The 15049-nt window shown below is 33.5% G+C and overlaps 1 protein-coding gene and 1 long non-coding RNA gene across 2 annotated transcripts; both read right to left on the bottom strand.

The window, feature by feature from the left end:
* Positions 1-7115: 7115 nt before the first annotated feature.
* Positions 7116-8401, bottom strand: LOC139090058 (protein rolling stone-like). Its single transcript, XM_070639745.1, has 2 exons — positions 8324-8401; positions 7116-7850 (listed from the first exon to the last, which is right to left on the bottom strand). The coding sequence occupies exons 1-2, from the start codon at positions 8399-8401 to the stop codon at positions 7116-7118; spliced, it is 813 nt and encodes a 270-aa protein (XP_070495846.1).
* A 3861-nt stretch (positions 8402-12262) lies between these two features.
* Positions 12263-14675, bottom strand: LOC139090057 (uncharacterized). Its single transcript, XR_011544349.1, has 3 exons — positions 14357-14675; positions 12437-12991; positions 12263-12366 (listed from the first exon to the last, which is right to left on the bottom strand). It is a non-coding gene; the product is annotated as an uncharacterized lncRNA (long non-coding RNA).
* Positions 14676-15049: the final 374 nt, after the last annotated feature.

Genomic DNA, 15049 nt, shown 5'->3' with positions numbered 1-15049 from the left:
CCAGATTGATTGTCGTGACTTGAATGTGTGGCTTTATAAAACTATAGGAACTTTTATTGCAATATTTATAGTTATACAACTTGTTCTTAATCTGCTTGCATATAAATACAATAATCATTGTTCCATGATAAAGATCCTGACTAGTGCCATTTCGGTCTACTTCTACTGCTTATTAATCATTAAATTTGTATTTTTTGTCAATCTTGTGAATTATTATTTGGAGCATCTGAACATTTTAATGTCAAAATCATTTGAATCAAATCATGGACCAGATATAATTAATGTTAGACCTAAATTCGACAAAAATTTGGACAGAAAGTTAAAAATTCTACGAAAAATGTATCGATTAATTTATAAAAATGCGGAATTGATTAATCAATGTATGGGATTCACAGTTTTATTGCAAATCTTAATCAATGTACTGACAACTACTTATTATACCTATAAAGTATTCTTAGCCATTGTGGAGCAGCATACTATTGATAAAATATTCGGTAAGTTAAACTTCTCGAAAAATGTGTAGTCTTTCTGTGAGTAAGGTCTAATTGTGACTAGTCTATGATATTTTGTCGTTAAACCCAGATCCAGACGAATTCGGCCTTGATCAAGTATAAAATACAGTACAATATATGAAATACTTCTAAAAATAATCAGTTTTAAAATATTTTCAGGTATACTTTATGTCGTATTTTCGTCAGTTCTGATATTATTCTTTCTGGCAAAGATATGTGAAAGGACAAAACGAATTGTAAGTTCTTGCATTATATAAAACACATTTTTACAGGCTAGGATATTCATAATCTCGAACAGGCAAAGCTTTATTAGTAGAAAAATACCACAACGGTATATAAAAGCATCTCTTTGGGATAAAGTTGTGCTGATTGAAAATAATTGATTAAAGCTCGAAGTCGACTCGGATTTTGAATAGAAAAGTCAACTCGAACTCCAGATAAAATCCTAGTCGATATCGAACATTGTAATTTTTATGATATACTTTCAGATTTCAAAGCTTCTCTTCACTATAAATAAAATTCAATATCAAGCTGATCTTAAAATCTCAACAATTCAAGAGCTGACAGATTTTCGTCTACAAATTGCATTACAGCCCCTTAAATTCACAGCTGCTGGTTATTACAATATAAATTTACAATTCTTAGCAGGAATCTTTACTGGAGTAGTGTCATATGAAGGTAGGTAATTTTTTGTCTTCCAAACAGTCAGAGAGCATCATATTAATTTAGGATGGTTACTTAAGTGAGTGTGCTCATTGTCTATTAATGCTGTGTGAGAATGTTCAAGTCTTAAGTGGAAATGCATAAGTATAATCTTTTGCAATCCCGAGTCATTTGAAAATTATTCTTTGTATTTTCAGTGATTCTCATCCAATTTTATATATCATAAATATTAATAGGAATGATTGAGGGAAAAATGCATATTTTAATTCACTACTCAACAACCTGCTGCATCATGTAATCAAAATCAATCTGGATAAGGGAAATTATTATGTGCTATGCAAGCTTATCAATATGTGTAAACTGCACTGGTAATTACTTATTCAAACTCGAAATGTGTATAATTTATTGTTTTTGATGAAAATGTGATGAAATATTAAAATACATATTTACTTAATAAAACAAATAATTCTGCATTCCTGATCACGGAGCTTTGTAGACTCCGTCAAATCTCTTTTATTGATTTCATATAGAAACCCACGGAACCAAAATGTTCCATATGTATTACACCGTGTTACAATAACGATCCTAAGGAATATCAATACGCATGGAACATTATGTTTACTAGAGAGACGTCTCCTTTTCATCCATATTGTCATATGGCCCCATACGTCATATTTAAAGCTTCATAGCAGAGCCTTCTACATTCGATCACATGTGGATGAACATATGTAAATGCTTATCTATTGAATATTAAATTTCCATCTATAAGTCAATAATAATGTCAACAATTCAATATTCTAAAGGACAATTACAACTTAATGCATAATTTCTGATAATATCATTCACTACCCTGTTGTTACAATGCATAACTTCCATCGTATATCAAATTGAAAATTCATCAGTAAAACTTTAGAATTCACTTAATATAGCAGCATAAAAATGGAAGCAGAAGCCAATTTAGCGAGTTGTTGTGCAATTTTTCAAACTTTCGGACTTCTTTACTTTTCAATAAAGAAGCTTTCACTAAAGACAATCAAGCTATATCCAACAATGTTCTACACAATCTACTTTGTTGTTATTCTGGTCATTTTAACATCACAGTCAATATTTTTGGCAATAAGTGTATCATCAGACTTTACATCCACTGTCAATGCTAAAAATGCACTTAATTACCTCATCCAGCACTCGATGTTCATCGGAATATCCCTGGTATTAATGATTGCCTTCATTCAGTCATATGCAGCCACACCAAACATGAAGAAAATTTTCATTAATTTTATCGAAATTTCGCACATTTTTCTGCAGGATTTCCAGCACGTCGTGGATTATCGTTTCATAAAAATTAAGCTGTTCAAAATGATTTTGCGGACCATTTTGTATTTTATAGCTTCACATGTTGTGCTATTTCTCTATGAAACACATTATGAAGTCAAGAATTCCTTAATACGGTCAACAATTGGAATTATTCCAAATACATTCATGGGTATGGTCATCTTCAAGTTTACATCCTTAGTGAATCTTGTGAACTACAATTTGGATCACTTAACAATCGTCATGGAAAACCTGTTTTGTTCTCAAAATAAGCTAGGAATCATTAATGTCAAGCAAAAGATTGACAGAAAATCTGAAAGGAACTTGAAAACTTTGAGAAGAATTTTTCATATGATTCAGGAAAATGTGGAACTGACAAATAAAAGCATGGGATTTACTGTTCTAGTGAAAATTGGAATTCTTGTTCTATCCTTAATTAGTAGTGGATATCGGTTGTTTTTGTTGTTTGTTGGACGATTTCCTATTGAGAAAATGTGTGGTGAGTAATAAAAAAGAGTTGTAGTAATCAATCTGAATGTCACAGATCCAGAAAGAACACGATGTAAAAGTTACCAAAAATCTGGCTCAAGACCGACTTGAATCTGACCTGAGACTGGATTTCATTGCATTTGACCTCGAGTCAGAAGTGAACTAGCCTAAATTAGTATTTTTGGCAATTTTTACACTACGTGCCTTTGGCCACGTTGCCAAAATAACCAAAAATAAGGCGTTGATCGTCATATTAGCGTGGTGCAGGGGCGCAACCAGAAACTTTTACGAGAGTTTTGGATTTTATCACGAAAAACTCTGAAAAATAGAATTAAATTCAAAAAAGGAACACCAACCCCTCACCTAATGTGGTTTTTACTAGAGAGTCTATACCAAATCCAGCTTAATTAACATTTGAATATCAATATTTCAGCAATTGCGAACATCATGCTCTTTGTTGCTTTAATTCTTTATCTGCTTGTGCGTTCATGTGACCAAACACAGAAGCTTGTAAGTCATTAAATATAATGTAAATCCATATTTTATATCCAACTTCTAAATTTTTTTTAATTTTGGAATCAATAGATTTCCAGGCTCCTTCGGACTATTAGTAAAATTCAATTTGAATGTGAATTGAAAAATTCAGAATCGGAAATTATTAGAGACTTTTATATGCAAATATCAAGTCAACCTCTTCAGTTTACAACAGCTGGATATTATACAATTAACTTACAGTTTTTGGCTGGAATTTTTACTGGGATCGCTTCTTATGAAGGTGAGATATAATTTTGGATATTGTCAAAAAGTGTTGCTTTATAACATTAAATATATATTTACTTTTGCAGTCATTCTTGTTCAATTCTACACTTCTTAAAATTATTAATAAACTAGTCAAATTTATATTGGATTGATGTTCGCCTGAAAAGTACATGGGGTGAAATAGTGTCTCAGGCGGACGTGACTTGGACCTAACTAGGACGTGACCATGGTTTCTTCTAAAGGTCAGCATGAGGGAAGCGAGAGGCATGATTTTCTCAAATCCAACTTGAAGCCAGAGTCATATCAGCTTGATGATATAATTTTCCGATTTTTCTAATTTTGTGTATTTTGTATGCTTGTTGCTTAAAATTCATTTGCTGTATAAAATGTTCATAAATTGAGTTTATAATTCTAATAAATTGTTTAGCTTGCTAGTTAAATTGTACTTTTCAATTATCAAGCATTATGGATTTTGACCTAAATTAGCAGAAGTTATCGAAAGATAGAGCTGTCTACAGACGCGGCAATAGGCCCTCGTGTTGTCCAAGCGAAACAAATAAGTAAGAAGTTGGCTATTTCTCTAAATTAAAGTGGGATATTCAATGCTCGGTATTGCACTCCAAGATCCAGATTATTATCATTTCTACGATCTTTATGACTCAGCTAGAAACTATGCAATAGGGTTTTAACAGGTTGTTGTTGTACTTCTGGCAAAAAGTAGAAGTTTCATAGTTCTAAATTGAACCTTACATGCATGAACAGAACTGGTTCAACTGAGCGACTATTGTGATCACGAGGGAATTTAATGTTTGCATTGCAATTTGTTGCAATATGCATAATTTCTTGCCATTCAACATTAATCGAATAGAATTTTTCAGTAAAGTGTCAGCATTCAGTTAAACTAAAATCATGAAAAATCAAGCCGAACAAAATTTAGCTCAAAGCTGCACAGTTTTTCAAATTTTGGGTTTAATGTACTTATCAATTAAAAAACTCTCATCGAAAGATTCATTAAAATTCTTCACAATTTACTTTATTATAATTTTATTGTTTTTATCAATATACTTCGGATTTTTTGTGTATTTGATCATGGATTCGTTACTAAATTCTGAAAATTCAAGCGTATTATTCAATTACATCATTCAATACTTACGATTTACTGGACTAATGTTCATGATTATGTTTTCATTTATTCAGTCTTATTTGGCAGTGGAAAAAATGAAGAAAATTTTAAAAAATTTCATTTTAATTTCTCAAATTTATGAACAAAATTTTGAGCATGTTATGGACTGCAAAGTCATCAAAATTTGGCTTTTTAAAAGCACTATATTTTTGGCTGCACTCAATTTATTTCTACACTTTTTAGTTATGATTTATAAACAGGATACTTATGCCTTCATTGCCGTTATTTTTTCAATGATTCCGACATTTTTATTTGGAAATTTGACAGTCAAGTTTGTCTTTTTTGTCAAGCTTATTAATTATAATTTGAGTCATTTCAATAAAATATTGAAAAAATCATTCAATTTAAACTGTCCAATTAAAAATTGGGAAATCAAGTCCGGAATAGACTTTACTTTGGATAGAAACTTAAAATCACTTCGAAAAATTTATTGCATGCTTCAAGAAAATGTGAACTTAATTAATCAATCCATAGGCCTTACAATGTTGCTGCACATCTTACTAGGATGTGTATCACTTGTATGTGATGTATATCAAATGTTTTTGATATTTGCTGGAGGTAAAACTGTGGATGAAATTCATAGTAAGTAGTTGGGGGTCGTTTACTTATTATGTAACACTCTTGGACTCCCTGTGGGGATAGGAAGTAATCAGAGTGATTGAGACTTTGTTTTCCGAAATAACAAGGAGGATGAAGCAGATCTTGCGAGACTGGCATTGTTTTGGAACGCCAAAGGTAAAAGGAGAGTTAGTAGAAGGAAAATTACTTGCCGTACAACCATAGAGAACGAGGCAGGGCAACAGTGCTAGAAACTACGAGAGGGAGCCGTTCTGAGGATGAACAGACACCTCTTCAACCACTTCATTTACATCTTATGATTCACAGTGGATCAATAGAAACTAATCATCAATTATGAGCACGCTCATTTAGGTCAGGATGCTCATAGTCTCTTAGGATACACATAGAAAGCAGTGGGGTGGTCAAAAAACAATTTTTCGTGTTACATAATAAGTGAATGACGTCTTTGAATTTTTTCTTATTATTTTTAGCGATTATTTGTATACTTTCAGTTATTATATTTGCTATAGCAATTGCAGCATCATCTTTATATTCTTTGGTTCGCGCTTGTAATCAAACTCTGAGGAATGTATGTGTTTAGTGGTGGCTGGTCAGTTAATTGATTTAAAATCTGACACTTAGTATGTTGGATTCTTACATGGAGCTAGATTCAAACCGAATTAGGCTTCAAGTCAATGTCATGCCTGCCTTGGGCCGGGTTTTTGATTGATTAAAGTCAGTGTTGTCCAAACTATGTGCCGCAAAAGGCCTGTAAAAGCCATGAATCGGAAGCCATGCGGTTTTAGTTGAAGTTTTCCACGAAGAAGTGCCGTGAAGCAAAAAAGTTTAGACAACACTGGATTAATCTATTTGTTCTATTCGAGATCGTTTTTAGAACTCGAAATCGACCCAGATTTTGTATGGAAAAGTCGACTGAAGTCAATATGTCTCCATACAAAATTTGAGTCAAATCCACTGAAGTTGATTGACTTGACTCAAAAAATCGACATCAGTCAACTCAACTTCATACAAAATTCAAGTCAAGTCAAGCAACTTGAGTCGACCTAACTCAAATTTTGTATGAAGTTGAGTCGACTCAAGTCAACTTTTCCATATAACCTCCATCCACTCGATAAGTCGACTTTAAACTCTTCTTTCTTTATTAGGTTTCAAAAATTCTGTCCACAATCAACAAAATTCAATCTGAAATTGAGTTAAAACCTTCAATGCTTGACAACTTACGAGATTTTCAATTTCAAATCACTTTAGAGCCACTTGAGTTTACTGCTGCTGGATTTTTCGTAATAAATCCCGATTTATTAGCTAGAATTTTCATTGGAGTCGCTTCGTATGAAAGTTAGTTGAATTCCTTGTATTGTGTAATTCTTAATTAATTTTATTTATTTTTCAGTCATTCTAGTTCAGTTCTACATTTCTTAAAACTAATAATCATGGAATATGGCTGTCTTGCATAACTGAAATGGCATTTACTGATAATATGGCTTTAGTGGAGTAGTTTTAGGCTTTAGGATGGTATTTTGCGTAACATAATAAGTCAACGGCTCCTATGCAGCACCAACTATCCTCAATAATCAACTAACTATCTTATATATCTTAAAAATCTAAATTTTTGGCATGCTTTACACTGGATTCATAATATTAACATGAACAACTTGTAATTCACTCTCATTCTTTGATGTCACTAATATACAGTCATGAACCATTTGTTTAAGCTTAGCAATTCCACAAACAATCATATGCAGCACAATTAACAGGAAATAAACCCCAAAAGTCACAATAACTGCTTTTTTAGGATTTTCCTTCCAATCCAGCACTGAATAAACGTAATTTTGTCCTTTAGTATTAACACCACCAAGGAATGTATAGATTAATGTGAATGCTAAGTAGCCAGTTCCACAAACTAGCAAATACACGAAATGCAAAATCCGATGTTCATGATGAACTATTATAAGATCAATCAGCAGCACTAATGAGTTTGTCATGTGCATCAGAACATTATTCAAATTAATTGTATCATCCTTGTCAGTTCCATAAAGTAATATCCAATAAACTAAGCTTACAGCACATGAAAATGGCACAATATTGTTGTACATAAACCAGTAAAATTTAATTCCTAATGTCATGCGATTTTGTGGATTAATTTTTTCAAAATAAAATGATACAGCATAATAAGCTCCAATTGTACACGTTATAGCTGTTGCAAGCATATTGAGTCTTGTAAGGTAAATGAATGACAATAATATCTGGTTACCGGTTGCTGAGACGACGAGTCCATTTGTGTATGAGAAGATGAAAAATATAGCAATGAGTATACGATAGATGACAAAGGTTGTGCTTTTGTCTTCTTTCTGCCACTGAATTGGAATGAAAAAAAAAATGTTTTTAGTATTTTTGAGTAATTTTAGGTACGGAAGAGCAAGAATGAGAGATTAATGAAACTTGCTGGGAAAAATATATTTTTGGGACATAAAACTTGATATTCTCGATGGGTCCGATGTCTCCCGTGGTGGCACAGTACGGTAAGACACAGTAGAGCATGGTATTACACGATACGGCACAGTACGACATGAAACGTAATAAATAAACCATTGGTAAAGTACAGTGGTACCTAATGTAACTGATATCTGATATTGCTGGAATAGGATATGACCTGATACCTTAAATAACACTTTCCATTACTAATGCTACATCAGTGGTGTTGTACGGTCCGTACCAAACCCTATCCTATCACCACCAAAGAAATCATCCCCTACAATCCACTCTCAAAAAAGTCACAGCCAGCTCTCTTGCCATTCGTCACTTAAAATATAACTATGTCTTTAATTACCTGCGATTTCAAAAATTTCTTTGGATTATCAGTCTCAAAGCTAAGTTTAAGATTTTGAAATACTAAAATTTTTCTCATGATGTTTCTTGTTTGACGACTTATTGTTGAATGAAATATACATGCGCAAAATATACTCTATTTAAGAAGAGAAACTGCAACAAAAATAAAGCATGCTTGCTAGAATCTTACTCATCTTTTGGGTTTTTTTTAAAAAAAAACAATGAGGTCTTTATGCTTATTATTTTAGTGGGTGTGATATTATGAACTTTATGGGAAGCAAATTAATTGAAAATTTATGAAGATTTACAACCCGAGCAGCACAAGTGAAGAAGATTAGTCACAGATCTTTCATGGCAGCCATATGATCATCATGTGACGAGAACTTGTCTTCCTGAAATATACTAGGTGATCTTGCTCCTAAGCATTATTTTCAACTTGCTCTGTTCTTGAGCTCATGCTCTTTGGCTGTTAGGATTAATAACAGAGGTTTAGAGAAGCCTTTAGAGTTCCGTTTTATAGTCTACCTCATTTGTGTCGCTCGGACATTCCACTTGTCAAGAGCATATTCAGATAAGATATGTTGTGAGGATTTAAAAACTCCTCTATTTGATGGGGTTTTCACCAAAATAATATTTACATCCCTGGCACTTGTCTCGATTAAATTAATTCAAAACTTTATTGAAAGTACTCATTTTTCAATGACCTAGATGTGCTATACGAAATGAACAAATTCTTTTAGTTTACCAAAAAAATTTGCCACAATAGATAATGTAAAACAATAGATCTTATAAGATCATAAATAAATCCATTGGTTTCATTTTTTCTAGACTGTTCGGTCACTCGAATCAGGTACCAAAATAAACATTTTTATTGTCATGCCTTAAAAGTATTGAATATTTTAAAACATATGAAGCAATTTCCGAGAAATTGCAAAAAAGTGTGAGACGATAAATTTGTAGAAATTCCAAAGTTGTAAAAAAGTATTTAACAGAGTTGGAATTGGAGTTCAGTCGATTTTAAGCTATTTAGGTACATAGAGAGAATAACAAATGTGGCAAGTTAGTAATATGCAAGACCCCTATTTGCCCGGTAGCATTGTATGGTTCTGATCTGTGGAATATGATTATGGTAGATAAGAATGTCCTTGACGTATCTGAATGGAAGGCGAGCATTCTAGGGCTAAAAAAGAAAGGACGCTTAAGGCACCAACTAAAGGAAGCCACGAATCACAATTGATCTGTACGACAAGCAAAGAATTTAAGAAATTAAGGTATATAGGGCGAAAGGAAGATTATTTTGAAAACATCGGAACTAACATCCATTACGAGCCATCTCCTAACTGCATACACTATTTGGGTGTGAAGGATGGAGGCCTTACTATGCTTCAATCGATATAATCAGTTACAAAACAGGAAGAATCAAAAAGTCGATTTTTCGGGTTGCGTTCCGTCCTGGGCCTATACCCGGACTTTGAAAACAATTTAATTTTAACTTTCTGCAAGAAAATAAAGTCAAGACTCATGTGAATATTGTAAATCTTTCCTTTATTTTCAACACGCGTCCATTACAAAGTCATATCAAAGTATTATGAAAGAATATTTATATTTCCGAGTCTACCTCAACATTTTATTTTTTATTTTGGATTCAAGTATTAATAAACTGGAATCACAAGTTTGTTTTGTTGACTTTTTTTTTTATCAAAAACATACAAAAAATTGGCAAAAATAAAAAGTTGTCTTTTGAATTTTAAGGAACACCATTGATTTGCCACAGGCTGAATCTTAATTTGCAATCAATTTTTACCTTAAGGATTGCATTAACAAGGCATGTCTATCCTATAATTTCCTGAAATCTAGATTTTGACAAATTTTCAAGACCAAGACCGCAACCGAGACCGAGGCTGAAACCGAGACTGACACTATAAAGAAATCCTTCAGACTCTTGATCTCGATATTATCGAGACCGAAACAGGAAGTCTTGATCTCAAAAACCCTTAGTCTAGTCTTCTTTATCTTATAAAATTTAAAAACAATAAGCATACTCAATGTAGTTTAAGTACTCATCGTATAACTTTGTTTTATTTTAATTAAATTACATTTATTGCGACAAATACAGATTCAGGAAGTCAACAGCCTTGAAGTTTCATTCATTAAATGATCATACGTACATCTATTGTTTTTTATGAATCACTCCTTTTCCGGTCTAATTATGACTTTAGAAGAAAGATTAATAAAAATGTTGGAATTCCCTGAAAGTATCGCGTAAATAAAAATAATATAATTAAATCATTGCTCAAGATTTTGCTTAATTTAGGATTTTGATTCTTCCTTACTTACATTCATTCCTCGAATAAATTCTCAAAACCTTGATCAAAAAATGGAAAAAAAAAAAACAGAATAAAATGATGAAATAAAATTTTGCCGCTTTTTTTTTTTTTTATTGGCCGTGACACATTCAAGGGATCATCGAGATTTTAAGTATGACAGTAGGTCAGAGAAGAAGCTATTCACTTATTAGGTAACGCTAAAAATTGAATTTTTGACCCTTCCGATGATAATTTTTGTCGTGATGAGGGTTTTTGTCCAATGGACGTTTTTGCTTTCCCCAACTCTGCACATTGCATGACCCAGAGTATATCAATACAACGTATTTAGCCACAATTTGTGTGGTCCGAATCACACAAACCGAGCTGGTGTGACTAGAACAGCGAAAAAGCATCCGAATCCAACTAGAATTTCCCTGGGTCTGATCCCGGGTCGTTAGAACGGTACTTCGAGCCATCCCCTTCCAAAAGTGGACCAAAATACGTTAGAATCAGGCATTCATTTGCCGTCAATTAATTAAAATGTATCCCTCGGATTGTTAATGACCTCAAAGATGATCACAATTTTTAAAACTTAATTGTGTAGATTTTATATTGTCAGTAGCGACATATTACAATTTAGATTCCCACTGACGTTGCTGTTGGTTATTTTCTCAACGTCATATTCATCACGTAAATTTTTCAATACGGAGATAATCATTCATGTGTCTTTGACAACGGTTTAGATTACCTCGGATTTACTCATGTTCGGTTTTTAAAAACGTAATCAATCGTGAGCTGTTCATTTATTACAATTTTGTCTAAACTGTGTGACGATAAATTTTTTATGAAATTCCATGAGCCGTATGATGTGTGGTAGGTCGAAGTGGCTCGGTGGAGGAATGGTTTAGTACTTTGGTCTGGGGCACCCTCACTCGTTAAACAATCATTAGCCACGAATCGCCCTAGCGCAGCTCTGGATCTTAAAGATCTGAATAGCTAAAGGTTTTTTTGTACGCCGTGTGCTCCTGCCGTTTACTCCTGCAAGGAAGTTGTTGATAGAGACAGCATTGCATTTGGTATTGGCAATTGGCAGGCGGAAGCCGGCGATAGAAACAGCTTTAGGCGACATCTGAGGGAGGCCATGGATCACAGTTGATCTGTACGGCCAGTGAAGTAAGTAAGTAAGTATGCCGTGTGTGATTTTGATTGAGGCTTACCATTAAGGTGTGTCGTAGCGCAAAAAACTATTGTTCAAGCACTTGCTCAATGAGCATCTTAAGGTACCTAGGGCATGCTTATTGACTGACCTATTATGTACTCCAAAAAAGTCGCAACTCCTTCCCCTTTATTCGTAAAAAAAAATATTGAGATAATTAAAATTTCAGTATGGAGCATTAGTACCTGTAGAACTGCATCTCCTCCGTCCCCCTCCTTTGTGCTACATAATATCAGAACGGCGAGTTTATCGATGAAATATTGAACACCAAAGAGACTGATCTGTATGATTTAACAGTATAAAAAAATATTGTCAAATAAAAATAACGGAAAATTCAAATTCAAATTTTTGAACAAAAAAATCAATTTAAAATTTTTCCAACCGTTAATATTGCTTCATAAATAAATAATTTTTATTACTTTAATTATTCCTTAAATTTAGTGTGACATGTGACAAAATATACAATATCATATCCAGCACCTCACTCCACACATCCTCTCATATAATTCGTCTCTTTATACTCTGTAAATATTCAACAAAAACCAAATGTAACAAAATTCATTAAGCACCTCAAAACTTCTTATCAACTCACTGGTTCCAAAACAGTAGTTATGCCACAACATAAAACACCGATTACGAAAATATTGAAAATTACGTCCATCATATGCACAAATAAACTTTAAACTCGGACAATAATGAAATGGACACAAGTCGTCATCATACTGCTGCGACGATACATCTGACGTCATTATTGTCAATAAAAGTAAAAGCACTAAGGCACTCAAACTTTTCATTATTTGTCTAACTTTAATGTTACACGCCTCAAAAAGATATCTGACCGTCAGATAAGATGACACAAAACTGGCTTTAATTTACATTCATCCACAACAAATTGCTTCTTCGCTCACTAAAAATTGATGAAGATGTTTAAATTGAGAAATTCTCCTTGACCTTATCGTCACTTTTAGTCATTCACGACACGGTATGATAATTAAATTAAATACACTATTTTTTGTATAATTTTAAGATTTATTGGACTATGTAAGGTATTATAATGATTATAACAAGATGACTTCGTCGTGCTTCACTTAAATTCGATGTGTTAATCAGTTCTGTCGACATAAACTCGATTCGACTTCCTTGAAATCTAAAAGAGATATAAAACATAGAAAATTACTTAGAACTGGTAAACATATGAGACGACCGCAGGGAGTGGGAGCTTACGGAGACTTATTTGATGTTTAATTTTATATTTTTTTTTTGTGTGTGATTTAGGGGAACTATTTGGATTGGATGTGCTCTCGTGTGAGTGTGTGATAATTAAATATTTATAGCTGCATTTGGAATCAATGGATGGGCGCTTTGATGTTTTTGAGAGGTTTATTTGCTGTAAGTTTACTCATTAAGTTTGCGCTTTGGAATTCGCGGGCTGAGCATTGTTTAAATCAGATTTCCTACCTTCGACCCTCATCCTTTAACTGAACGTAATATTGAACGGCTTCATATGGAGGCAGAAGATCCAAAGTAATCAAAATTTCCATTGAAATTTTTTGATGAAAATGTTCTTAAAATGTAATTTCTTCTTGATTAGCCATTATCTTGATCTACATAGACCATAGACTTAGACTTACCTAGACCTATCTAGACCTGCCAGACTTAGACTTTCTAAGACCTATCGAGAACTACTTAGACCTACCTAGACTTAACTAGAGCTATCTAGATCTACCTAGACCTACCTAGACTTACTTAGACCTACCTAGACCTACCTAGACCTACCTGGACTTATTTTGACCAACCAAGACCTAACTAGACCTATCTAGACCTATCGAGAACTACTTAGACCTACCTAGACCTATCAAGATCTACCTTTGCTCACTTTGACCCACTTAGACCTGCCTTGACCTCCTAGACTCACCTAGACCCACATACACCTACCTAAATCTAGAAAAATGATTTTTCTCTCATCAGCTATTGGCTATTTTCTATGCCTATTTATTCCCATGTTTGGAACCTCCATTGTCAAAGCATAACAAGCAATAGCTTCTTCAGAAGCCAACAGGAAAATCCATTGTCAAATATCGATTAAGGACAACTCTTAACCATCACCATGCGATGATTGGTCTTAAAAATGGCAGTCATGCTTCCAGCACCATCCCATCTGCGCTTCTGAAGTTTGTCCAGAGACTGAATTGCGCTTCTCGGAAAAATGGATTCTTGTGATCCATTCCTCATGTCAAGAAGTCATCAAAATATCTCGAGCAGCACAATCTGTCTTGAATTAGAAATGAGTCTAAAACCACAGTCACAATGTCGTCAGGACAACTTTGCGTCATTCTGTTAATTCGGCAACTTACTAATGCCATAACTAACTCGTTGTGTTCAAATTTTAAGTCAAATCCTCAACACTTCCATCCCCTGCCTCTCATAAAACACGAGAAATCCATAACAACATCCATAAAAACTCATCACATCCAATGTTAATCTTCTTTAAAAGTATTTTAATTCTACTCACTTGATTGATGGCATTTATTGTGTAAATTCATCCGACATATTCCGGCAAAAAGTCTCAAATCACTTCCGTCATACGCACAAACCATTCGATCAAAGTCATCATCCGTACAGAAATTCTTACAAGCTTTTCTTCTCATCTCAATTGGTGTTGAATTAATTGCATGAATTAAGTATAATGCAACAATAATGAAAGTGAATGTGCCTTTCATGTTTGATTTGTTGTTTGATCTAAAAAGCTAGTCGCAGACTTGAATTGTATTTTAATGAGTCAGACTTGATTAATGCTTTGAAGATTGTGAAGAAATTTTAATGCGATTGTTCGAAAGTATGAAGCTTGATTGAATAGAATGCAGTTTCTATTCTGCTTTTATATACACACTGTTCAAGGACGATGAAGGTTGGGGTTGACTGTTGGGGAAAATTTTAAGGAATTAGATAAGATAAGAATGGAATTTCAATGGCTACATGCTGAAAAATAATATTTGAGGGTCAATATCGTGCGGAAACATCTTTTTTGGCAACAACTGTTAATATCAAGGCTGATTGCTCATTACATTCCCAATATTTATGACACATAGCAATTTTTTACTTTTGTTGATCCACAAAGACTCGTGCCATTAATATTTACATCCAAAAAAACTGGTATGAGATGAAAAATGACGTAACAGAAAAAAGAAGATGCACAAGTTCCACG

The sequence above is a fragment of the Chironomus tepperi genome, unplaced genomic scaffold (assembly GCF_022539635.2).
Source record: "Chironomus tepperi strain 1889 unplaced genomic scaffold, CSIRO-AGI_Ctep_v1 contig_199, whole genome shotgun sequence".
Classification (NCBI taxonomy): Eukaryota; Metazoa; Arthropoda; class Insecta; order Diptera; family Chironomidae; genus Chironomus; species Chironomus tepperi.
The sequence above is the reverse complement of the archived record's forward strand: the minus strand, read 5'-3'. Positions and strand labels throughout refer to the sequence as shown.